At 38.3% G+C, this 27,548-nt stretch overlaps 1 protein-coding gene and 1 long non-coding RNA gene across 3 annotated transcripts in view; both read right to left on the bottom strand.

Annotated features, from left to right (window-relative positions):
- Nucleotides 1-2,999, bottom strand: part of SEC24D (SEC24 homolog D, COPII coat complex component) — a 108,717-nt gene extending 105,718 nt beyond the window's left edge. For both annotated transcript variants that reach the window (XM_030863968.3, XM_030863970.3), the window contains exons 1-2: nt 2,788-2,999; nt 458-616 (exon numbers count right to left, since the gene is read on the bottom strand). In XM_030863968.3, coding sequence (XP_030719828.1) covers nt 458-575 — 118 coding nt within the window. In that variant the 5' untranslated portion in view covers nt 576-616; nt 2,788-2,999. The remainder of the gene's footprint in view (nt 1-457; nt 617-2,787) is intronic.
- Nucleotides 3,000-10,617: 7,618 nt separating this feature from the next.
- LOC115857175 (uncharacterized) overlaps nt 10,618-27,548 on the bottom strand; it is a 28,362-nt gene continuing 11,431 nt past the window's right edge. The window contains exons 2-5 of the long non-coding RNA XR_009563944.1: nt 20,264-20,498; nt 19,898-20,017; nt 14,053-14,234; nt 10,618-11,079 (exon numbers count right to left, since the gene is read on the bottom strand). This is a non-coding gene — a long non-coding RNA (uncharacterized lncRNA). The remainder of the gene's footprint in view (nt 11,080-14,052; nt 14,235-19,897; nt 20,018-20,263; nt 20,499-27,548) is intronic.

Raw genomic sequence — 27,548 nt, 5'->3', positions numbered from 1 at the left:
ATTCAATAATCATTTCAAAACAAGGCCATGTTTTTCTTGTTATTATCATCACTGAGTAATCTTCTGCATACAAATCTAATGATATTTTTCCAATATCAACATATGTATATATTTAATATACATATATTTAGTATATAGTGTGTGTGTGTGTGTGTGTGTATATATATATATACATACATAATTTGTGGGGTTTTTTAGTGTTTACAATAACCTCACACCACTGATTAATAGCAAGAGCAAGTCTAACAGTAAAAACAAAACACTCAGCAAGTGTCTTTGTTTTCAAACAAACTCATTCTGGTCCATGCAATAACCAAACTAATGAGGTAGGCTTTTCCAAATAATCCTATAATCTCAAGCCATGACCATTCAACTCTTCCAAAGCTCTTTCAGAACATCTTATGTCTCTGAGGTTGAGATTCGATAATCACACATGGGTCAAAATAATGCACTTTACCTGGTGGAGAACCTGTGTGAGATGGGTCCCCATAGTGCCCATAATGCGGTGGAGAAAGGCCTATTCCAGGCTGGGACTGAGAATAAGGAGGTGTAGCCACATAGCCTTGTTGACTCATTATGAAAATATCATTCCAAGGAACAGTTCTATAAAAGAACCCTGCAACAGAAAAAAGAAATTGTTAACAAGAGGGTTTGAGTCACTTAACATTATTAAAAATATAAACACTGTTAATAAATGTTTTTGATGGTTTGAGGAAAGGTACAATTATCAGGTGCATGAGACAGCTTCATATCATACATCATATCATTACCCCCTAAAAAGGCTCTAACCATAGCTCTGTGGAACTCAGCAACTCACTTCTATAGCCCTAGGCAAATACTCAGGCATGAAATCCTGAATAACAGCTGCCAACCACTTTTTCATTGTAAGACTAAACTGTTTCACAGTCTCTCATAAATGTATCTACTATTTTGGTGCCTTTGGTTTCCACAGCCCCATTACAGCACAGAGCTTGTCACTGGCAATAATCACCTTGTCATTCAATCGACTGACCAGCAGAACTGCCAGTAGTCTGCAATCAGATGTTTTGACTTGTGTCAGTTTAGTGCTATCCTAATTAGTCATTTTAACCAGGCAGTTAAGATAAAGAGAAATCAAAAGTCCAACAAATATAGCAGAAGGTAAGGTGATAATGGACTGACTTTATGAGTCATATATTGATGAAGCCAGGTGGCAGCCTACAACTATTTGAGAGTTGTCAGTGGTTTCTCGGTCAAAGATGACACTTTCTTTCTGATTTAAATATCATACCTCTAAGAACATATGCACATATATTTAAGAAACTAAGGAAAAAAGTCCAATTGCATATGTGTTTAGGCACATACACACACAACTCACAAATACAACAGATCTATCTTGATTCTACTCAGAACCCAAACATCAATTTGTTTTAAATTTGTCATTTTCTCCAAGTTTCATAAATAAGAGACATTTCATAGAACTATTCTTAAAAAAAATTTATAATAGAAAAAGCTCTGAATCCTGGCAAGAGAAGTGGGTTTACACTACAAATCTGCCAATACTTGGCTGTGTGACACGGAATAAGCTGAAGAACCTCTCTGGGCATCAGGTCCCTCTTACAAAATAAAGCTTCTAAAAGCCTCTCCAGATATAAAACAATGATTCTATGATTTCTCTCCAGTTTTTTCACCCAGCATAGGAATATTCTTCCTTTTGTTATTTTATGATGCTACCTTTTACGCTAAAAGTTCAGTGCAACCTGCTAAGGTCTGAAATCTATATTCAGGAAACTGCATTCTTCATTTGGTTTCGTTTTCGTATTAAACTCTAAGACTCCAAAATTAAAGCAACGAAGTAAAAATATTATAAGATCACTTTCTTCTCCTTGGAAAAGGAGCTCTAAAGAAAGGAGAGATAGGCCTGCTGGTCCACTGTGTTACTGACAATATATTTTCCCTCCTCCCACTTAGCGGAGAGAGACGTGGCAGCCTGAGCTTTGGTCAAGCTCATCCAACCAAGCGCATTTAGGAAGTCAGCAGGAACACACCTACGTAGCAGCCTGTTGCTGAGTGACAGAAAGGAAAGGCAGGGATGTTCACTCCAAAGAGCAGGAAGCAGTCGGGTCCCTCTTAACTGGTCCTGGCAGGAATTTGCTTCCCCACGCAATCCAGTTTGCCACGTCAAACTTCCTCACACGGAGCCCCAAGTTACAGAAACCTGACTCAGCTTCAAGAGGCAACATGGCAGAAAGCCACTTGCCACGAGCAGACCGAGGCTCAAAATCTGGGGAGCTTCAAGCCCAGGACAACCCCCAGTCCGCTGTCACTCGACCATTCCAGCCAAGATGGAATCTGCCCCTGGGCCAAGTTCAGATTTGGACAAATCAGTTTCACTATCAGGCTGTCCCGAAGCTTGAAGATACAGCTGCCAATATTACCATGAGAATTCACAACATTCCCTTCCTCCAAAGAAGGGGAAATTAAGTTGATACGGAGATCAGAAAACCACTGGCAGCGACGCTGGAATACCGTGGCTACTGAGGGCCGTAATCAGGGAGTTAGTTCCAGCATCCCCAGACACAAAGATGGGGGCGGGTAAAAAATGCCCACGCCCACCCACCCCACCCCCAATTATTAAACTGCACGAAGGGGCTAAAGGAGCAAAGTAGGAGGTCTCCTCCGCTGCCCTGCCACAGGTGAGCATCCAGCCTCTGCCCACCCCCGACCCCCGTCCGGGCACCGCACCCCACTCCAGCTGTGCCTGGGGAGGGTCCCGCCGGAGCGCAGCTAGGCTGGGCGAGGCATTACCTGGTCGGCTCCCGCACGCCGCCGGGCTTCCGAGAGCCTGCGCTCTGCTCCCAGTGCCGGTTGCCCCCGGTGACCCAGGTCCCGCGGCGGCCGCTTCTCCCGCCGTGCCTCGCCTCGGGCCGGTGTCCCCACAGGGTGGCTTCGCTCGCGGAGTTGCAGCTGGGCTGGGAACTGCCACGTCAAACACTCTCCCGGCTGCGCGCCCCCGGCGCCCGGGCTCTGACCAGCGGCCGCGCTCCAGCCGGCGCACGCGCACAAACGCCGGCAGGGCGGGGCCTGCGGCGGCGCCCGCCACCCAGCGCGGCACGCGTATTGGCCGCGCGTCCTCCCTTTTTTTTATCTTTTTGCCCCTTCCTGTCCGTCTTGTTTGCCTGTTCCTTTCCCTCCAACAGGTCAAAGATTTTAATGCTGTTGCTGAATCAGAGCAACATTTTCACCGTGCAGCCCCGTAGGAAGAAGGGAGTTTGTATTGAGGGTTCATTCATTCTTTCATTCAACAGGTTGCAGATTCGGCTGTTCATTCATTACATATTACTTGAGTAACTAGGATATTTCAGGCACTGCACTGCCGATACCGGAAGGTACACGCTTCCTGGATCTCGAAGAGATTACAGTCTAAAGGCGAATCTGGCACGTGTACACGGGCAACTTGATGACGTACTCGTGCGATGCACTAGAGAGGAAGGAACTCCCAAGGCAGCTGTCAGCGCGGCGCAAAAAGGGAGGAAAGGATGTCCCAACTGAAAAGTATGGGAAGACGTGTCTTCACTGAAGCTAGGATTGCTAGATTTCTGTGTATTCCTTCAACGAATGTCTACATATTCGTTGTCTGTGAAGTAGGATGACTGATCCCACCCCAAAATAAGGATCGCTACATGTGTAAGCACCCAACGTTTAGCTCACTGTACTGTGAGAAACAGCTGAGAAAGAAAGGTGACCTATGTGGGACCTGGAACTTGACCTCTCTCTCTAGACTTAAAAATCAGGACCATCCGGCTGCTTTCTCACAACCCCCCACTGCTAAATAGAAAGACCTTCAGACAACCCGAGGTTTGGTGTCACTACCACTTTGTTCAAACTAAAACCAGACCAGTGTTTTGTTTTCAAAACACACTTTCTTCTGGAGTACAAGAAAGTGAAAGCTACTTGACAGATTCCTTTAGTGATGAAATGCCTAGGTATTAGTAAAAACTTACATGAGTATGATGCTTCTGCTGAAATGCTCCATGAGTTTTGCAGGCATTTTATGTTGTTCCAGGGTAGTGAAGACTAATGGTCCCTTTCCGCATGTTACTTTTGTAAGATGTTAAGCTGTGATGCCCTGCCCACGTCCAGTTCAACACTGGTCAGGTTTGAAAATCTGCAATGAAAATTTGGTTTTAAATTTGTTTCTTATATTCTCAATATGATGGAAATATTTGATAGAGTTTAGGAAGCTTTGCCTTGTTGAAGCAGTACAACTTGTAAGAGCAATTAAAAAAAAAGTTTTCATATCACAGCCATGACACAATGTAGGAGAGAGTAGAGTCACTTGGAAATAGGAAGTGATGACTTCGTTAGCTTGTAGCTCCTGTAAAACCATTAAATTTGAATTAGTACATTTGTTCTCTCTCCTTACTCAGGGCACCAGGACAAACAACTTGTGGTTTCAGTTCTAAGACCGTTTTTAATTCCTTAATGTTTAAAGCTGGGAGGGATTTTAGAGAGATGGATATTCAACTCAATATTCAGTAAGGTCTGAGTTCAACCCAATCATTTTATAGTTTAATAAACTGAGGTTCAGGAAATTAAGATGACTTACTAGTCTTAGAGTCAGTGGGAAGTCATGCCTTCTGATTCTAATTCCAAAGTTCTTTTCATCTCATATTTTTTTTCTTTTTGATATTACTCTGATTTGCTATTCTCTATTAACTGGTTCTGCCTTTTTCTCCTGTTACTACTTTATATTCAAGCTTTCAAATAACTAAAATATTAATTAACCACACAATTCCACCAGTGATTGGAGTTACTAATCAGAAATCTCTTTTTCTGATGACATGAAATTCTGGTTTCAGTCCTGCTTCCCTTCTCATCGCCCCCAGTACCCATCCCTTAAGTGACTAACTTCTTACTTTATTCCTGTGGTTGGGCCCCTGAACTTCATTAGACCTGAGGGTCAGCCTGGATTCCCAGCCCTCCTGGGTCTGACGTGAGCTCTTTCCACCTGCGGTCAGCTGCTGATATTCCATATGTAATTAACTTGGTCACCCTGGTAACCATATCCTAATTGAAAGGTGAGGTCACAGGGAATGCCCATGTGCTGGGGTTCTGTGTTCTTAGGGTCTTTCTGTTCTAACTTTAAAAGGAAAAGAAAGAAGAGAGTCAACTCTGCAAAGACTATACAGAAAGAAGGAATTTCCTGACAATACTCAGGGTTCTGTCTGATAGGTGGCCTTTGGAAAGTCAGAATTATGATGCTCTAAGCATTTATGTAAACTATGAGGTTTCTAATTACAAAGCTACAGTTTGAAGCAACTTTATATTTTTTTAAAAAAACTGAAATGGCCAAGATTTGGACTATGTTACATACATGGAAGCACAGTAAATTAGGCCAAGTTAAGTGGGGCTAGGGGAAAGGGTACATGGTAGGCTGAGTAGCAACCAATAACAGTAACAATAGAGTTCAGGTGTTCTACAAGGGCCAACACCAACGTGTTTCTGGAATTACTTTTTTACAAATAACAGCTTTATTGAGATATAATTAACAATCACCCATTTAAAGTATACAATCCAATGGTTTTTAGTATGTTCACAGAGTTGTATAGCCATCACCACGATCAATTTTAGAACATTTTCATCCCTCCTCAATAAACTCTATCCATTGGTATAGTAACTCCCCTTTCCCCCCTACCTTCCTCATTCCACAGTCCTAGGCAACCACTGATTTACTTTCTGTCTATAGATTTGCTTATTATGTACATTTCATATAAATGGAATCATATAATACGTGGCCCTTTGTGATGATCCTTTTACACGTTCATGTTGTAGTATGTATCAGTATTTCTCTCCTTTTTATTGCCAAATAATATTCCATTATGTGGATATAGCACATTTTATTTATCTACTCATCAGTTGATGGGCATTTAGGTTGCTTCACCCTTCTGGCTATTATGAATAATGCTGCCATGAACACTTATGTACAAGTTTTTGTTTGGATATATGTTTTCATTCCTCTCGGGAATTTAATTCCCAAATCAAATTAAAAATGTACTTAAAAAAAAAAAAACCAGACAGTCTGGCTCCAAAGGTTGTGCTCTTAGCAACTATGCAATATTGTCACTCTGTATGAAATTTTATTTTTAAAATAAAATATGCAATGTCAAACCACCAAAAAAAAACAAATTAAAATTGAAATCAATTGAGAATATAACTCACCAAAGCTGATTCAAGAAGAAACAGAAAAGAAGTTAAACACAGAGCTACCATATGACCCAGTACTTTCACTCCTAGGTAGAATTACTTTTTGAGTATCTCAGTATCTTGCTCTGAGTGTGCTACATCACTTATGGCTTTGGCCACAGAGTGGGCAGTATGATTGCACTGCCAAACCAGTTGACTCAGGTTTAAATCCTGACACTATCACTCACTACTAGCTATGTGAGTTTTATTTATGTAACAAGTATTTATTAAGCACCCACTATAAGCTGGATACTATTCTAAGTGCCGTGGATACAAAGTCAGATGTGATACCGCTCTGGCTGTTAAAAGTTCATGGAATAGTATAGGGATGGGCAAACTACGAAACCTGGCCAACCTGCCTGTTTTTGTAAAGCCTGTGAGCTGAGAATGATTTTTACATTTTTAAGTGGTTGAAAAAATCAAAAGAAGAATAATACTTTGTGACACATGCAAATTACATGAAATTCAAATTTCAGTGTCCATAAATAAAGTTTTATTGGAACACAGCCATACTTTTCATTAACACACTCTGTGGTTGCTTTTGCACTGCAATGGCAGAGTTGAGTAGTTGTGACAGAGACCACAAAGCCCACAAAATCTGAAATATATACTACCTGGCCCTTTATAGAAAAAGCTTGCCAACCCCTGGTCTGGTGGGACCTACAATTCTAGTTCAGTGGATTAGCATTCTGTGAGAAGATCCAGGTTGCCACAGGAAAATGTAAGAAGGGACACTTAGCCCAGACTTGAAACGTGAGAGCTATCTCCCGGTAGAGGGAGTGTGTTCCCTGTCTAAACCTCAGTATCCTCATCTATAAAAGTGGGAGTAATAATAATAGTAACCTCAAAGATTGTTCTGGGTATTAAATGAGATAATACAGATAAAGCACTTAGTACAGTGTTTGGCACATAATAAGTGTTCAATGATGTTTTGGTGCCATTGTCATAACCTTCATTATTAATAGCATATTTGTGACAATTGAATGTAAGTAGATAAAGTCTAAGGATGAAACCCCAGGGAACCCTACAATGGGTGCAGTTTCTAAGCTTACGAACCTTGGCTTACTTGTACATGTCGGATACAGTCTTCTCATTGTGATCATGAACATTAAAGGATATAAAATAAATGAAGTGCTATGGAATAAGGTGAAATAGAGCAGGGTAAGGAGGATTGGGAATGCTGAGTTGGCAGTGGAGAGTATTAAATGGTGTAATTAAGTGATTATAGTATTACATAGGGTAGTTAGGGTAGGGTTCTGAGGGGGCCCTGGAGGCAGTTCACTCAGATCTCCTTTCAAGATAACTTGCTTCAAGGAATGTAAGGGACTGACAGCCTTCAGTTTTCATGGCTTTGGGCTTGCTAGGGCATTCATCCCAAAGCAAATGCCCTCTCAGCAGTTCCAGGCCAATGGCTGAGTATGGTGGATACTAAAGTCACAGTATTTCTGTCCAACATGGGACTCCTCTGTAAGAAACCTCTCCTCTGGGGTTCCTATTGCCCTGGCCAAGACTTCCTCAGAGAGCTGCAGTGCAATTTGAGGCTCATCCTACCCAATCCTCCCACCTCCTCCACTGCTTTTCACAGGTGTCAGATCTGCATGCCTCCTGCCTCCTGTTCCCTCTTTTATATTCTTCACATGTGTTTTCCCCAATAACTCTCTTGTACATCTAATTCCACATTGGTGACTGCTTTTCAGGGGGCCTGAATTGATACAGCATCGCAAGGTGTGATCTGAGCAAAGCCTTGAAGGAGGTCATGGAGGCAGCCATGCAGATTACCTGGGGGCCTGGCATTCCATGCAGAAGGGAGAGCCTCCAGAGTCCCCATGTTAAGAAGGAGGGTGCCTGGCATGCTCCAGGAGGAGGAGACCAGCAAGGGAGGAGCTGAGGGAATGAGGGAAAATTGTAGGATAGAAGGGCAAAGTGGGGAAGGAGATGGTATATGATACTTTAGGCCATTTTAAAAGAGTTTGATTTTTATTCTGATTTTTTAAAGGGGTCATTTCAAGTTTTGAACTGAGGAATGGTAGGATCTGATTTGTTTTTCAATTTTTTTTTTTACTTATATGTGAGGCGGCATCTCTTCATAGAGAATCTGGTGTTCAGAAAACATTTATTTTACAAAGTCTCAGTGAGATTTTAGGCCTCAGAAATTTATCCTTCAATCATTTGGTTTCCCATAAGTTTTCTCGGTGCTGGCTAAGGTTTGAGGAGGAACAGCAAACGTAGCTTTAGGACCTACTATAAAAGTAGGAGGAAAACTTGAGTCATGACGGCTGCATGGCCATAGTTCTGTATTCATAGCTCACCCCTTAGACCATATTCCTGGTGACTTGAAAGGTTTTCCAATTGATGAAGTAACTGAGATAAGACTCAGTGTTTTTCTTGCACTGACTTTCTTGATCTAAGCAAAAAAGTCAGGAGAACAGGCACTTAAGAGGTGAATGAAACCCAATTTTTATGTAACAAAGTGCTTATAAGGAAGGTACTCTCACCTTCATAATATTGAAAGCTTATTATGTGGTATTCTATCACAATCTTGCTATTAAGATTGAATTGAGAAATAAAAAGCAGCTGATAATTCACTAAAATAGGAAGAAGTAGAAATGGTACTCACAACTTAATTGAAGTCAGTGCTTGAATACATGATCATTAACAAGAAGAAATGATTTTCCTTTGATTCCTTCCTTGAATCCACTTACTTGATTACCTAGAAAAATAATGCAATTCTATATTGTTAATTATAAATTAAAATATCAGAAATTTAGATTTTGGAATATTATATTTGTGACAGAGACTGATAATTTTTCTGGGATACTATCCATTCTTCTGAGTTTCAGCTGGTGTGTGATTGATTACTCAGCCAAAGACAGCAGCCCTAGCCTTCTTTACAACTGGTTTTCATTCTGTGATGCACTGACCAGAGTGGAAATTACGTGTGCAACTTCTTTGTCTCATCTTTAGAGTTTCCATCCCAATTCTCTCATCTTCCTGCAAGCTGAGATGTAGACATGGTAGCGATCAAGGCAAATTAGCCATCTAAATGAGGACAATTCTCTAGGGGTGATGACAAGAAATAAGATGAAAGGAACTCTGGTCCCTGGATATCTCCATGAAACTCATGTCTACCTCTGAGCTGTTATATGACAGAAAAATACACTCTAGTTTGAGCGAGTGATTTTGGGTGGAGGAGGGACCTCTTACAACAAATAATTATATATTTTAAATTAGTATATTCAAAAAAAAAAGTAATACCTGTCAATTGTACATTGAATATACTAATTTAAAATATATAATTATACTAGTCAGAGTAAATCTGTCATAAACAACAGATCAGCATATATACTAGAATAACAAGGGTACTATGGATAAGACTGAATTAACCAAATATGAGAAAATGTAGAGACAGTTTGGTGATTCTATTGCTTTGATGGAGTCTAGCATTAAAACCATACCCTGATGGGTAAGGGTGGAGTTTTCTTTTGAAGGGAGCAGATGTTTCTATCATTAATCAAAATGGATAGTGTTTTATTGACCAAAAACTAAGGTGATTTTCTGGACTGAGGAAGGAGAGGGTTCCCTCTCCCCTTCTTCCTAGGTCTAAAAGTTCAGTCTAGACTTAGAGACACAGAGAAGTCTGCCACTATGCCAGTTGGGGAGTAGGTCTGGAGAGCTCATCCTGGCCACAAATGTCCTGTGTTGGTGGCAATAGTAAGAGCAGAAGCCCGTTTCCTCTGGAGCACCTGCAGCCTCTACGAGCACTTCTGAGTCCCATTCATCTCCACCAACAGGCATTGAGAGCAATTGTTTAGAGGTGAGTAGGGCAGGGTTCTTTCTCACTTTGGCTCTGATGAATTGGAAGCCTTAATATTGTTAAGAAGTCAATTCTTCCCAAATTCATCTGTAGATTCTATGCAACCTGAATCAAAATCCCAGCAAGGGTTTTTTCTTGAGAAAATGACTAGCTATTCAAAAATTCATATGGAAATATGAAATACCTATATTAATCAAAACAACTTTGAGGGACTTCCCTGGTGGCACAGTGGTTAGGAATCCGCCTGCCAGTATAGGGGACACAGGTTCGAGCCCTGGTCCAGAAAGATCCCTTATGCCATGAAGCAACTAAGCCCGCGAGCCACAACTACTGAACCCACATGCCACAACTACTGAAGCCCATGCGCCTAGAGCCCGTGCTCCGCAACAAAAGAAACCACCGCAATGAGAAGCCTGCACAAGAAGAGGAGCCCCTGCTCACTGCAACTAGAAAAAGCCCTCCCACAGCAGTGAAGACCCAACACAGCCATAAATAAATAAATAAATAAAATTTATTTTTAAAAAAAATCAAAACAACTTTGAAAAAGAACAGAGTTGGGGAACTTATATCATCTGACTTTAAGACTTATTATAAAGCTACAATAATCAAATCAGTATGGTATTAGCAACAAAATAGACAAAAACATTAAGGAAACAGATTAGAGATTCTGGATATATTTATATAGAAATATATATATTTATATTCAATTGATTTTCAACAAAGTTAAAAAAGGAGAACAGGCTTTTCTTGTCATTCCAATAAATGGTACTGGAACAATTTGATATTCACATGCAAAAAAATGAACTTCAATCTGTACCTCCTACCTCGCATCATATTTAAAAATTAATTCAAGGGCTTCCCTGGTGGCGCAGTGGTTGAGAGTCCACCTGCCGATGCAGGGGACGTGGGTTCATGCCCCGGTCTGGGAGGATCCCGCATGCCGTGGAGCGGCTGGGCCTGTGAGCCATGGCCACTGAGCCTGAGCGTCCGGAGCCTGTGCTCCGCAACAGGAGAGGCCACAGCAGTGAGAGGCCCACGTACTGCAAAAAAAAAAAAAAAAAAATTAATTCAAAATGGAACATAGATCTTAATGAAAAACCTAAAACTTTAAAATCTAGATCACAAATACTTTTCTCCTGTTTTCTTCTAGAGACTTTAATGTTCCAAGAACAAAAACACATGTCTGTACACAAATGTTCATAACAGCATTATTTGTAAAGGCTCAAAGCTGAAATTAACCCAAATTTCTATGAACAGGTGAATAGGTATACAAATTGTTGTATATCCATACAGTAAAATACTCAACAATAAAGAGGAATGAACTACATGCAACAAATGAATGAATCTCAAAATAATTATGTTGAGTGAAAAAAGCCAAACAAAAAGGAGAACAGAAGATTCCATTTTCATAAATTTCCAAAAAATGAAAACTAATGTATAGTGACAGAAAGTAGATCAGTAGTTGCTAGAAATGGGGAGGGGGCAGAGTGGGGGATTATAGAGGGGCAATGGATACTTTTGAGGTTGATGGATATGTTCATTATCTTGATTGTGATGATGGTTTTACAGGTGTGTGTGTGTGGTGTGCGTGTCTGTGTATCTCAAATTGTGTATTTAATTATGTAGAGTTTACTGTATTTTAATTACATACTTTTAATTGAATTTATTGTTTTTCTACAGGCTTGATATTTTTGTGATATTAAGATTTTCCAACCCAGACCATACTCAGTTGATTGCTTTGCCTTTGAGCCCTTCAATAAGTTAGTATAGATTTTTTTGGTTTCTGTTTTTTGTTGTTTTTTTTAAAATATTGGTCCTGTATTTTTCTTTTTAGCTTAATTCTTTAGTGCTATCTGTTTTATGTGTGTTTGCTTTTTCTCATTTCTGTGTCTGTTTATTGACAGTAAGGGAAAGAAAAGCTATTGATTTTTAAATATATATGTGATCAAATTATCAAATTCTCTTTTTTTATTACTTTAAAACTGATATTTTTAGGTGTACAACTACATCATCAGCTCTATATATTTTTTATACCAGTGGTTTTACAAATTATTTCATTTAACATTTTTTATTGCTCTCATTGAAACTTCCAAAATAATGTTGATTAATAAATGATGGTGGGCTTCCCTGGTGGCACAGTGCTTAAGAATCTGCCTGCCAATGCAGGGGACACGGGTTCGAGCCCTGGTCTGGGAAGATCCCACATGTCGTGGAGCAATTAAGCTCATGCACCAGAGCTACTGAGCCTGCGCTCTAGAGCCCGTGAGCCACAACTACTGAAGCCCGCGCACGTAGAGCCTGTGCTCCTCAACAAGAGAAGCCACCGCAGTGAGAAGCCCGCGCACTGCAAAGAAGAGTAGCCCCTGCTTGCCGCAACTAGAGAAAGCCCACGTGCAGCAACTAAGACCCAACGCAGCCAAAAATAAAATAAATAAAATACATAAATTTAAAAAAAAAACAAAAAACGATGGTGAACATTTCTGTTCGCGCTCTTAAAGGAAATGGCTTTAGCACATGTATTCAAATGATGTTTTAGGTAAAAGTGATAAACATCACAAATACAGAAACACCTGTTCTGGTTTGCTTTCCTTTAGTATAAAGGTTGGAAAGCTAAAATAATATTTTCCAGAATTCCTTGCATTGAGGATTTTTTTCGTTCTTTGATATTTTCTATATTTTTCAAATTTTCTACAGGGAACACATAACTTAACCCAAGTACACATAGCTGGTAAGTGGTCAAGCCAAATAAATATACACAAGTATATCCATCAAAACACTGTCCCAATGAGCATGGTTGCTTCTCATTGGATTTATTATTGTATTGTAATTGCATTATTTGTTATCTAAATTTTATTTGCATTATCTATCTCACTTGGAAGATTGAATAAGAACAGCCCAGCATACATGTTGGCACTTGTCTTTTGGTGATCTCACCTATGTATTCTTTGCCTTTGCTGCTTTTAGCCCTGCTCACTTGTAACAAATTCTACTTGTTGCTATAATGTGATCCTTTTTGTTCTTACTTTGTTACAAAGCAAGCTACTCATTTGTTGAGGAGGGGCAATTTCAATATTTCAGAAGCTGATTTTGTCCCTCTCTGCTCTTACACTTCAGGTGTGCCTCTACCAGATGTTAATGTGCTATACGAATGTGCCTCTCTACTTAACCCAGATTTCATAGGATAATCAAATGTCAGAGTTGGAAGAAGCCTTAAAAATCATTCTAGTCTGGGCTTCCCTGGTGGCGCAGTGGTTGAGAATCTGCCTGTCAATGCAGGGGACACGGGTTCGAGCCCTGGTCTGGGAAGATCCCACATGCCGCGGAGCTACTAGGCCCGTGAGCCACAACTACTGAGCCTGCGCGTCTGGAGCCTGTGCTCCGCAACAAGAGAGGCCGCGACAGTGAGAGGCCCGCGCACCGCGATGAAAAGTGGCCCCCGCTCTCAGCAACTAGAGAAAGCCCTCGCACAGAAACGAAGACCCAACACAGCCAAAAAATAATAATAATAATAAAAGCCTATTTTAAGAGTTAAGCAAATTTGAATTATAACTGCATTTCAAGAGAATACTTTTTTTTTTTTTTTTTTTTTTTTTGCTGTACGCGGGCCTCTCACTGTTATGGCCTCTCCCGTTGCAGAGCATAGGCTCCGGACGCACAGGCTCAGTAGCCATGGCTCACGGGCCCAGCCGCTCCGCAGCATGTGGGATCTTCCCGGACCGGGGCACGAACCCGTGTCCCCTGCATCAGCAGGCGGACTCTCAACCACTGCGCCACCAGGGAAGCCCCAAGAGAATACTTTGAAGCAAAATTTTATAAAAGAATTCTGTCTCTCTCTCTCTCTCTCTCTCTCTCTATATATATATATACACACACACACACACACATTAAAATGTGTAACAAATAGAGAGGGGGAGGGGAGAAGGGAGGGGAGGGGAAGGGAAGTCATCCATTTATGGCTCACTTTAACCCAACACTGTACACAGTGCTTGAGTTCCTGGGAATTTGGCTCTTACCTTCTGTCTTTCTAGGTTCCACACCTTCTTACCCTGGATTGCACTGACAGTTTCCAAGCCGTCCAAGGGAAGATACAAATCTGTTTTTGTAGCACAATGCTTTAACTCTAAAAGCCAATTCTTCTGCCTCCAAATTTCAGCTTTAAGGTCTCATCTTTACAGAAAGCAGGTGCAAAGTGTCACTGAGTGGGAAGCAGAAAGTGGGAAATCAAAACCTTCTCCTTAGATAGGATGACCTTCCATTGTACTCTCTTGGAGAGGAGGAACCGCCTCCTCTTTCCTATTTCTGAGGTTGAACTTTCTGTCCTGTTTAAACGTTATCACTAATGTATCTACTGTTTCTACTATGGTTTTAAACCATTTATTGCCCCACTAAATTAACCATACAGTTTACAATGAAACAAAATCTTTTAAATGGTAATATAAATGAGGGAAAATCTGATTTGTTAGATCTCACCACTCTGTCACAAAACTTTGGCTTCACTAAATCTTGATAGTCTCATTATCTACATAAAGAACCCTAACTTCTACATTCTATATTCTCTCCACAAATGTTGGCTAATTTCTCAGATGGTTTTCACATAACCTTTTCTTTTTTCTAATTCGTCACTGCCTTGCTTCCTTATTTCTTGCCTCTCTCTATTAAGCCCTTTTAAAAGAACCAGCTCCCTCCTCCCATGCATCAGGTGCTTACAAGGCCCTGAAAAACATCGCTGCAATTACAGACTGATGAAAAAAATCTCTTATCACTGAATCACCTGAGTTAGCAAATGAGTGGCACTTCCCGGTCTTTATAATCATTGTTCCTGCTCTTTGCATGAGTGTGATAGACTGAAGTCTAGGCTCCTATGTAGATGTGTGACCCTTCGTTTCTATAACTGGGATAATGTCTTCCTCATGTAATTAGGCATAAAAGCTTTGAACATTTTGCATTTCCTCAGTATATCTCCATCCAAATTTGTTTTTTTAAGATAAGACAACAGGCCTCAAATGGGGTCACTCATACTAAGCCCCACGTCACCAAACCAAGACTTAATTACAGTTTGGGCTCTCCCAGAAATGGAATCTCACACCAATCAGGAGTTGCCTGATCAGCAGTAGCGAGGTAATCTGCCTGATAGACCCATGCTGCCTGATAGACCCGTGCCATCCCCTAACGGAAAATAACCTTGCAGTAACCAATTTGCTTTTTGCCTGATAAAACTTCCTTGTTCCCACTCCCTTCTACCTATAAAAGCCTTTCATTTTGTGCAGCTGCTCAGGGCTTCTTTCTATCTGCTGGATTGGATGCTCACTGATTTGGGGGACTTGAGCTCAGTAATGAAGCAAGTCTCTGGCAGGCATATCTGTACCTCTGATATCACTTGAATTCAGGGGATGGCAAATACAGCTATGATGTTGCTGCTTAAGAATTTTAATCCTTTTTAAAATGAGCTGTGAATAACCAGCTATATTAATATTAAAGACTAGAAATGTGACTCAGTTTGAGGAAAAAACCTCTCAAAACAAAATACCTCTGTGATATAAAAGAATGTCAAGTCTAGCAAAAATTAAATTTGCAAAATATTCAAGGAATTCCAGAAATATAAAATTATTTGTGAAAGAAAGTTTTGAAAGGACATAATACACACATGGCTATTGGACATGTGTTTTGTAAACCTTGGCTCTTTTTTTTGCCAGTTTATATGTAGAAATATTAGAAGAAATATGGATTTGGGTACTTTCTGCTAGATATTTAAATTTTCTTTGCTTTTTATTTAAAACAAGATGAACCCTTGCAAAATGCTTTATTCAGTATTTTGTGCTGTGAAGAGGGGAAATCAATTAAGAACGGCTTCAGAAACAGATTTCACATGCTAATAATCACTTTAAATGTTATTATTAAAAGAGGAAAATAAATATGTTACTTAAGCCAATGTGAAGAGAAAAATTCTTAGAGGAAATGTATCTCTAGAATAATGATGAAAGGTGAATTGGTATCCTTTGTTGATGGGGCAGAAAAAGACATTCCTGGATGAGAAAACACCTGAACAAGGTCATGGAAAAGTAAAACAACCTGGAGTCATTTTGAGAACTACAAGTTCTTTAATATGGCAGAATCAAGAAATAGGTTTGCTATGGGCTGTGGAGGGTACCTGCCAAGCATTAAGGATGGAGAAGTAATCAAGGGCCAGGTAATGGATGACATTTTATGTTCCACCAAGGTGTTAGGGAATCCTTGGAGGGGGGCGGGCATCAAAGGGTTTCAAGATAGGGAAACATGATTAGATTTGTTACTTTTGTACTATTGGATTTAGTAGCAATAAGGAGGATAAAATGGAAGGTTGTGAGACTAGTGGCAGAAAAGAACTAAGAAAATACCATAATAGTACAGAAAAGAAAAACAAGGAAGAGTGGTGATGGAAGGGGATGAAATTGAAAGAAGATAGGGGAGGAAGGTGAGAGTGAAGATTAAAGTGACTCTGCTGTTTTTGACCTGAGTTATTTCTGAATATGGGGGGATGCCAAGAAAGGGGATATAGGAGGGGGAGTGGCTTCTGGGAAAACATTTATTCCATTTTTGGTTTGTTGCTTTCAAGATGTCCAGAACATATAATTCTAGAGCTCAGGAAGGAATGTGAGATAAACATCTGGGATTCAGCAGCCAAGAAGTGAAGTTCCAATCTTGAAGATGGACATGATTGTTGAGGGAGACATATAGAGTGAGAAGACAGATCCAAAGACAAAACTGTTGGAAGCATCAAGATTTATGGAGTGGGAGAGAAAGAAAAGCCAGAAAGGGAGAGGGAGAGGGAGAGTTAACAAGAGAAGCAGGAGAGAATGGTGCCTTCCTTATATTTCAGCCAACTGAACTCATTACTCATTATTTCCTGAGAATAACAGATGCTTTCCTGTTTCTAAGCCTTTACGTATGACTTTTCATCCTTTCAAAAAGAGTTCCTCTTAAAGTCCTACTTTTCAGAGTCTAAAGTGGAATACCAGGTCTTTTGTGAAAACTTTCCGTATCTTTTCTGCCATAATCTCTCTTTCCCCTGTTTTCCCTGTAGCACCAGTGTCATGAAATTAGACACAGTTGTATTATATAAGGCAATCTTTATATATTAATTCCTTTCAAAATAGCAATAAGGCCGTTACATGTCAGTGTAAATAATATTTTAATGAAAAAATATATTTTCTAAAACAGAACAATTTAGTGAGAAAAGTAGCATTGTTTTACATTTTTGCAAACCTCTTTAATGCCTGGTTTACTAGAAGACAGCTGGATTATCATAACCATTTTTGTATTAAATCTGTTGTGATTAGCTGTTTGGCTGAAGGAAAGAAAGTTCAGCCTTATAGCGATAGGTAGTTGGAAAAAGAAGGACGTATTTAATAGCCTTTTCAGAAAACTGTGGATATTCTTTCTTTTTTGGATATACACCAAAACTTAACAAGGGGTTGTTTCTTAAAGGTTAGTTTGTAATGTGAACGCTGAAACCATATCAATAAAATGTTCAGACTGTTATATTAAAATCCATTTGTCTATCTTGCAATTTGGATGGCCATTTTCTACCCATGTGTGATTTTTGTAACATTGCTTACACATTAGTCATTTGGAAAGTATTGATCCACTGAGTTATGCAAGTCCTTGAAATGTTGACACTTTTCACTATCACATTTGTTCATATTACTATCATATTATGAATCGTATCAGAAAAGCCGTTCGATATTGGGAAACTGTCAAACTCACAGTGGTGGATAAAATTTTTCCAAATTTTCGTTTTTACTCAAAAGCTCAAGTTTAATCATTGGAAACAAATACTGTGTATTTTCTTCAATGCAAGAGTCTGACATCATTAATTTTCAAGAAAATGTCATACCATTCTACTCTGAATATGAATCCTTTGTATATATGCCTTATCCTTCCTAAGGGTAAGAGGAAAGAATTGGCTCAATTCCTATTTGTATTTTCCTTTCAGCTTATAGCTAAAGTTCTTGGGCTTAGTAGGTCCTCAACAAATATTTGTGGATTTGAATTGAATTTATTTCCACTGTGAATTTAAACTACTTTAGGGTTTTCATATGCCCCAGTATGCCTGAGACAATCCCCATTTATGCCTATTCCCTTGTACCATCCACTTTAGGATTTTTTTTCCTGATTTAAACAAGTAGTGTTAAATGTTGTATTAAAATAAGTGAAGATCAATTTGATGGGCCTTTATTCTGTACTTGCAACTTCTGCTGTAGTCTCTTCTAGAAGTATGAGGCTAATATGCAGGGAAAAGAATTCTCAGTTTAGGACATATAAAGAGAGTTGCCTGGTTAGAGAGAATATCTTTCTATTCCAGAACCTTTCTAAATATATATTATATATATATATATGTATTATATATAAACTATACATATATAAAATAACAACTGCTGTTCAGGATAGCATGTGGAGTCTTAATTGATAAAATGATGTGCCCTTGGATTCAGGCGACTAGGAACAGTTAAATCCTTCTGGTCTTGAGGGTGGAGGAAGAAGTATTCAACACAGTTGCCCCTGCAATCTATTTGGTGTTCTAGCCAATTATGCCATGGCCCATGCTACAGACTTCATGATGTAACAAGCTGCCAGGCTGCTAATCAGCAGGGTCATTAGGAAATGTGGGTAATTACAGATTAGTTGTCCACGAAATATGTTCAGGAAATGGAGGCTGGTTACCATACTGTGTACCGAGAGTGGTCTGAGTGCTCTTGCTACAGCAGTTGTGTCAGTATCCCATGGTAAAAATCTTTAAAATTTTCTTATTTTGTTATACATGCCTTTATAAAAATTGCAGTCAACTCTTTTGACAGTAATAGGCTGAAAGCCAAGAGTGTTTCATGAAAAATTAAGTACTGAGTTTCTGTTTCTCAAAAAAGCTAATGTTGAAGGTGTAACTTTCAAAATTTTTAAATTCCCCATCCAACAATGGGGCCATAATTGCTGAGCATGTGAAAACTGAAAGTATCCACTTCAAAAGTTAATGTTATTTTAAGATGATTGTTCCTGGAGATCATGATTTAACATGTGCAGCTGCAGAAGGTGTATTTACATGTCACTCTGCAGCAGGATTTTCCATTTGGATCAAATGATTTTACTTCTACATTTCGCTCATTTTAGATTCCCAGTTTTCTTATGATTGTACAAAAAGTGAAGTGATAGCTGTTATTTTATTAGTTCTAACAGGATGCTAACGTCACAGATAGTTAAATGATGAGACTCTTACAACAACATATCAGGTGCTACAAATAAAAGCCAGCCAATTAAAAATGGTTCAAGATTTTTTCCCATACAAATCATGGAATCAAAGTAAAACTATTTAAAGTTCATTCTGTTTAGATAAAGCATCTCACACTATTGTTAAAAACATTATAAATTTAGTTTAAAAGTTCAACATTGATATAAAATTATTGGCTTATTTCAGTAATAAAATGAACACAAATTTTGATGGACAACTTTGTAAAAACATGGTAAAAGCAATGTTCCACTAAATTAAGATATATACATTGAAGAAATGTGCTTATCATATTGGTTGTGGTACATACAAAATTCATAATTGCATCCTAGAAGAGCTGTGATGATCTAACAATTGAAATAGAAGCTATAGTTGTTAAATTTTATAAATATTTTGTATGTACATGCAGTTAGAGTTACTAAACTGTATACTTCTTTTTTTTTTTTACAAATTTGATGTTGAAATAAAAAAATAATTCAGATTCAGCGTGGAAGTAGATGCTTTCTCTCTTTGCTACATGTTATCAAATTTTAGAAATGCTTGAGCCCTTAAGGAAGTTCTTTGTAAATCAATCTAAGTGCAATACAGTATATTCAACTTACTTGTAAGTACTGAAATAATGAAAGTCCAAATAGTGCAAGATTTGATTTTGAAATTAGATAATAGATCTTTGGGATATCTTGAATGTCCTTTGTGTTCCCACTTTTGTTGGAGAAAATTCTCTGTGCCAAAATAGAATAAAACTCAAATGAATTTAAATTTGGCAAAACATTCAAAAGAATCATAGAGAGAGATAATTTGACAAATTTCATCTAATAAAACATTTATTGAATAAATATACTCTGAGTGGAGGCAAAAAGAGAGTACTTGTGAAAATATTTTGGCTGAAATATTACTATATTTCAATATAATGCAATTAAAATGGAAAATATTCTCAATTTAGCATTATTATTGATCTGACCAGGTACCTCAGTAACTGTAGAGAGTATTTTCATAATTAAAAATAGTATGGGAGGGCTTCCCTGGTGGCGCAGTGGTTGAGAGTCTGCCTGCTGATGCAGGGGACACAGGTTCGTGCCCCGGTCCGGGAAGATCCCACACGCCGAGGAGCGGCTGGGCCCGTGAGCCATGGCCGCTGAGCCTGCGCGTCCGGAGCCTGTGCTCCGCAACGGGAGAGGCCACAACAGTGAGAGGCTCGCGTACCTCAAAAAAAAAAAAAATAGTATGGTTGAAATAGAAGAAATCAACTGAAGATATTAACAGTTTCATATATATTAACAATAAAACACCATTTTAAAGACTGCAAGTAGTTTTGTAACAAACATACAAAATAATAAGACCATAGGAAAATACCAGTGACATGATATTAGAGAAATATGACTAAGAAACTGATACATGAAGACATAATGAGGATAATAATTCTGTACGTATCATTTTTACTATCTATATTTATCTTCTTTAAGTGAAGATATAACACATACCATAAAATTCACCTATCTTAAGGCTTAATGATTTTTTACATATGTATATAAGTGTGCTAACACCATTCGGATCAAGAGAAGAACATTCCAGCACCACACACATCCTGACCCCTCCTCCCAGTTGATTTAGCCCCAAATAAGTTACTACTCTTCTGACCTCTGTAACCAAAAAAATTACTTTTGACTCCTTTTGAACTTCATATAAATGAATATTACAATATGCATTCTTTTTTTAAAAAATATTTATTTATTTATTTTTTGGCTGTGTTGGGTCTTTGTTGCTGCTCGCAGCCTTTCTCTAGTTGTGGCGAGCGGGGGCTACTCTTTTGTGGTGTGTGGGCTTCTCATTGCGGTGGCTTCTCTTGTTGCTGAGCACGGACCCTAGACGGGGTGGGCTTCAGTAACTGCCATGTGTGGGCTCAGTAGTTGTGGCGTGCGGGCTCTACAGTGCGTGGGCTTTCAGTAGTTGTGGCTCGTGGGCTCTAGAGCACAGGCTCAGTAGTTGTGGTGCATGGACTTAGTTGCTCTGTGGCATGGGGGATCTTCCCAGACCAGGGCTTGAACCCGTGTCCCCTGCATTGGCAGGTGGATTCTTAACCACTGCACCACCAGGGAAGTCCCACAATATGCATTCTTTTATCTCTAACCTCTTTCAACATTGTAAAACTCATCCATGCTTTGGGGTATTACAGAGGTTTATTCCTTTTTGTTGTTGTATAGTATTCTATTATATGAATATACCACTTTTAAGTTATCCATTGCACTATTAGTGAACATTTGGTTTATTACCAGTTTGGGGCCATTATAAGTAATACTCCTATGGGCATTTTTAGTGTGTGTATATATATATATATATATATATATACTTGGCAGGCACACATAGGTAATCATCTTTCTTGAGTACATACCTAGAAGTGGATATCACTGTGTCATAGAGTTTGGGATGTTTAGCTCTAGTAGATATTGCTAAACAGTTTTCCGAACTATCACTAACACTATCACCAGCAACATTAGAGTTCCAGTTCCTTTACATCCTTGCCAACAGTTCGTATTTTCAGTCCTTTTAATTATAGCCATTTTAATGGGTGTTGTTGGTATTTTATTACTGTTTTAATTTGCATTTCACTGTTATTAATAATATTGAACATCTTTTTATATATTTATTGGTGATTTAGATACCTTTTTTTGTGGAGTGCCTATTCAAATCTTTTGCTCATTTAAAAAATTTTGGGCTAAGTGTCTCTTTCCTATTGTTTTATATGAGTTATTTCTTTATTTTGGACACAAGTCCTTTGGGAGATATATGTATTTCAAATATCCTCTTCCAATTTGTGGCTTCCTGTTTACTCTATTCATGATGGCTTTTGATAAAGTAAAGGTTCTAAATTTTAATAAAGGTAAATTCATCAGTATTTTATTCTATGATTAGTGAACTGTATGTTCTATTTGGAAATCTATGCTTTTCTCAAGGCTATAAAAGTATTCTGTGTTTTCTTCTTGAAAATTCATTATCTGACTTTTCACATTAAGTTATGGAATGTTTCTATATACTTATTTCTCACAGTTCTGGAGTCTGGGAATTCCACAATCAGGGCACAAGGCATTGGTGAGGTTCCACTTCCCAGGTTCTTGGTAGAAGGGACAAGGGGAACTCTGGAGCCTCTTTTATAAGGGCACTAATCCCATTAATGATGGCTCCACCCTCATGACCTAATCACCTCCCAAAGGTCCCATCTCCAAATACCATCATATTGGGGATTAGGTTACAACATATTAATTTCTGAGAGATACAAATATTCAGTCTATTAATTCAGCCTATTAATCCATCTTAAATTAATTTTTATGTAAGCTAGGAGTCATATTTAATTTTTTCCAGTATTGTATCTCTTTTTTCTGGCATCCTTTTATTAAAAAGACTATCATTTATTTTACTGAATTGCTGTAGTGACTTTGCCATAAATCAAATGATTTTATATGCATGAATCTGTTTCTGAATTCCTTACTTTGTTATACTGGTCTGTTTGCCTGTCCTTGAACCAACACCACTCGGTTATAATTTCTGTTGTTTCATGACAAACCTTGATATCTTTATGTCCCTCCAATCTCTTTGTTTTTCTTCAAGATGCCTTGGCTATATTAGGTAATTTGCATTTTCATATAAATTTTAGAATGGGCTTTTCAATTGGCACACACAAAAAAGTCTGAGATTTTGAATTGTTTGTAAATCACTCTGGGGGAGAATTGACATTTTTACTACCATGAATCTTCTGATCATAAACATAGAATATCCTTCCATTTATTTAGGTGTTTATAATCACATTAGCAATATGCTGTACTTTTCAGCACAGAGGTTTTGCACATCATTTTTTAAAAATTTTTTTTATTTTTATTTTTCTGTGGTACACGGGCCTCTCACTGTTGTGGCCTCTCCCATTGAGGAGCACAGTCTCTGGGCACACAGGCTCAGCAGCCATGGCTCACGGGTCCAGCCACTCCACGGCATGTGGGATCTTCCCGGAGCAGGACACGAACCCGTGTACCCTGCAACAGCAGGTGGACTCTCAACCACTGCACCACCAGGGAAGCTCTACACATCATTTTTTAGATTTATTCTTAGGAGTTTTATTTTTCAGTGCCATTTATAATGCTATTTAAAATTTATTTTCATTTTCTAATTATTCCTAGTATATAGAATACAATTGAGTTTTGGATATTGATATTGTTTCCAGTAGCTGTGTTTATTAATTCTAATAGTACATTCTTTTAGACTTTTTACATACATACATACATACATAATCATGTCATCTGCAAATGACAACTTTACTTTTTTCCCTAAAAAAGTAAAGTTTTTTACTTTTTACTCTTTGTTATATCTTTTGTTTCTATTATTTGTCTTGCCTTATAGCATTGACTAGTACCTCCAGTACAATGTAGAATAGAAGTAGTTATAGTGGTCATATTTATCTTAATCCTAACTGAAGAGGCAAATGTTTAAAATTAACCATTAAGTAAAATGTAGTTGTCAATTTTTAAAAAAGATATTCTGGCTGAAATAAGACAGTTCCCTTACACTTCCAGTTTGCTAAGAGGTTTGGGTTTTTTGTTTTGTTTTGTTTTTCCTTGATCATACTTTTCCTGCATCTATTGAGATAACTATATGTTCTTTTCCTTTATTCTGTTAATGTAATGAGTTACACTGAGTTTTAAATGTTAAATCAATCTTGCATTTCTGGAATAAATTCCATTTGGTCTTGATGTACTACCCTTTTTTATATGTCCTTTATTAGATTTGCTCATATCTCACACAGGACTTTTGCGTCTCTGCTCATGACAGATATTTACCTGTAATTTTCTGTTCTTGTAATTATTACACTTAAGTCATCTTTAAATGTTCAGATTAAAAATTTTTAATTTTTAAAATTTAAAAAATTTCCTTTAATGTATGTAGTTTTTTCCCAGAAAGACTTATATTTTTAAATAATTTTGAATAAAACAATTTTTGGACAATAAATATTTCAAAAATATATTAAAATAAATATAAATGATTTAATTTTTATCACTTTTACTATTTTTTTCTCTTTCAAAAGTATCACAATTTGATGATAAATTTTTTTTTTAATTTATTTATTTATTTAATTTTGGCTGCATTGGATCTTAGTTGCTACACGCGGGCTTTCCTCTAGTTGCAGCGAGCGGGGGCTATTCTTCTTTGTGGTGCGCGGGCTTCTCATTGCAGTGGCTTCTCTTGTGGCAGGGCACAGGCTATAGGCACACGGGCTTCAGTAGCTGCGGCTCGCGGGCTCCAGAGCGCAGGCTCAGTAGTTGTGACACATGGGCTTAATTGATCCGTGGTATGTGGGATCTTCCCGGACCAGGGCTTGAACCCCTGTCCCCTGCGTTGGCAGGCGGATTCTCAACCACTGTGCCACCAGGGAAGCCCTTGATGATAAATTTTTATGGTCCCCTATTAATAGGCAAGGTTGAGTCTTCCTTGCCCTTAGGCTCTCAGATTTTTTTTTGCCTGTTGAAGAAATTATTTTCTGTTGAAGCATGACCCTTTGAACCTTTTCCTGAAACCTCAACATCTCCTATCCTTTCCCTGCTCTGAGCCTTAGCTCTTGCTATTACCCACAACTGGAGTACCCTCTGAACTCCAGCAGTCTTTGCCTTTTGGCATTTTCCTCTTCCCTACATTCCAAATTAAATGGTCTCTTCTTCCTTCATTCCAAAAATATGAGATTTACTTCTCCTCTGAATAGATAATATTAATAATCACTTGCACATATTACAATCACTACGTCAGGTACTATTTATTCTAAGTGCTTGTAATATATTAACTCATTTAATCTTCCTAACAACCTTATGAGGTAGATATTATTTTTATTAATCTTTTACAGATTAAAACAAAAAAAAAACCCTGAGTTATAGAGAGGTTAAGTAACCTGCCAAAGTTTATGCCATTAATAACTGGAAATCCACTTTTCCAATCTAAGTTGTTTGTTTGTTTCCAGACCCTGTCTCAGGCAAGAGCTGATAACAATTTTCCATTTCTACTGTCACTGTGTAGTTTAGATCCCCTCATCTCTCACAGCTCTTTGTCAAGACCTGGCTAATTGTTATTAGTAGCAGAGGCATCAGGACGTACATTCTACCTCGCACACCACTCCCAAAGTAACCTTCTAAAACACACATCTAAACAGCAACATCCAAAACATAACAAACCAAAATAACCACCAAAACCCCCCTGAATTTCTCATTTATTTGCTTAAGAATGTTTGTTAGCTCTTCACTGCTTTTAAGATAAAGTCCAAAATCTACCACAGCACCGAGGTCCATTATATACTACAGTCAAGGCTTCCAGCATCAGCTCTAGCATTCCAACACTGCCCCGGCCCCAGCCTTTACTCTAGCCACACCTCTCCATTAGTAGTATTGACCCAAATCAAACAGACTGCCAGACATTTCTCCAGCAAAGTTGGGTTTACTCAGGATCAGTAGAGAACTGTCATGTAGCGTCTGCAACCATGCTGAGCCATGTGCAAGTTCCCACAGAGCAAGGGAAGAACACTTTTATAGAGGGGAAAAGGAAGTTGGGCAGGCTACAGGAAACAAAGAGTCCAGTGGCTTTTCATTGGCTGAGCCCTTGCCAGGAAAGGAGTCTGTCTTCTTCCTGTTGGGCTCTGCTATTGTCACAGGGCATGAGAGTTCCCCTTCTAGTCTCTTGACTATTTAATTGAGGTTTCTGGGGGGTTTTGTTTTGTTTTGTTTTGTTTACAGTAGTTCTTAAACTTACATGCTTACTTATGTCTCCACGTCCTTGTTAGTGTCTCTGTGCATCTGTATTATCCTTCAGCTTTCCTCCCTCCCTCCTTTTTTCCTTCTCTTCCTCCCTGCTTCCCTCCTTACCTATCTCCTTACCTACTTCTACTTCTCTTTCTCTTCTCTCTCTCTCTTCTTCTGTCTACAAACTCCACCTCAAATATCATTTCTTCTTTTGGCAGTGCTCCATAAGCACTCCTTTCATCACCACCCCCAGCATAATTCTTTTATTCACCACTGAGATACCAAAAAGTAGTGAATCTACCTCCATTCCAGCACATATCATACACATATGATATCAGCACATATTGTGATTTGCATTTATACCTGGTCCCACAACTAGCTAGTGAGTTCTTTGTGGGTAGGGACTATATGTTACCCACCTTTATGCCTTAGCACTTAGCACTTTGTACAAGGCACATCATAGGAACTCAACAAATGTCCTGTGAAATGAATGATTTATTTATTGGATCACATAATGGGGTTGAACACATTGATGGCTCTCAATAAATATTTTTTGAAGCAAGTAGGCTGGTATCTTCTAGTTCCTTGGAGTTAGCAAATATCTGGTTCTGAGATGCCTATAGGGTTATCAGGGAGGATTGTAAAACCTACCACAGGACAATCAAGTCCTCCTCATTAGTAAAGCTTCATACTAAGCCACTCTTTATATTGAGATGAATAGAAATCACTCCAGATCACTGAGAATTTCAAATGCATATGTACTAAAAAACAGTTTCCTCCTGTTCTATTCTTAGTGTGAAGAAGAGGATGAATAGAGTCTTCAATTACATAGAAATAATGGACATCCTCCTTTTATTTTTATTCTATGTGGTGTTTTAAATAAAGGATATGAATTTGCTTTGTTTTTAAAAACAATCTACAAAAATTCTTTATTCAACAAATTTATTCTTTATAGCTATAACCAAAAACTATAGGCTTTTATTTTTATAATTTAAAAATCTTGGCTTCAAAATAAATTAATAAATATATAATTAAGCAATTTATATTATTATATTAAACTTGGGGCAATCTTTGAAGAACGTGTTATTCCCCCACCCTTTTCCAAACATTAAAGGGACAAAATACAGACAAGCATTTCTTCTTTGAGTTTCTACATTAAAGGCACTGGGTAATTTACCAAAGCAGTGCAAAAGAAACACCAAACGTGAGAAAATTCATTTCAAGGAATTATTAGTAGTGCAAAAGTAACAGCCATACACAGCAACCCAATTCCCCAGGAAACTTCATAAATAGTACCTTATTAAGCTGAGGGCATGATAAATTGTGATAGGTGTGCATATTATATAATAAATAAATAAATGATAACTCCAAGGCCAGCCAAGACATGATAAGTTAATAGCAGATTGGACGGTATTTGACAGTAGAAAGCTTTTGATGGAGAAAGTTCTGGATTTTTCAGTAAAGAACTACACAGAGCATATGGTTCACT

This window comes from Globicephala melas, chromosome 5, assembly GCF_963455315.2.
Source record: "Globicephala melas chromosome 5, mGloMel1.2, whole genome shotgun sequence".
Classification (NCBI taxonomy): Eukaryota; Metazoa; Chordata; class Mammalia; order Artiodactyla; family Delphinidae; genus Globicephala; species Globicephala melas.
This window is presented reverse-complemented; position numbering and strand designations above follow the sequence as displayed.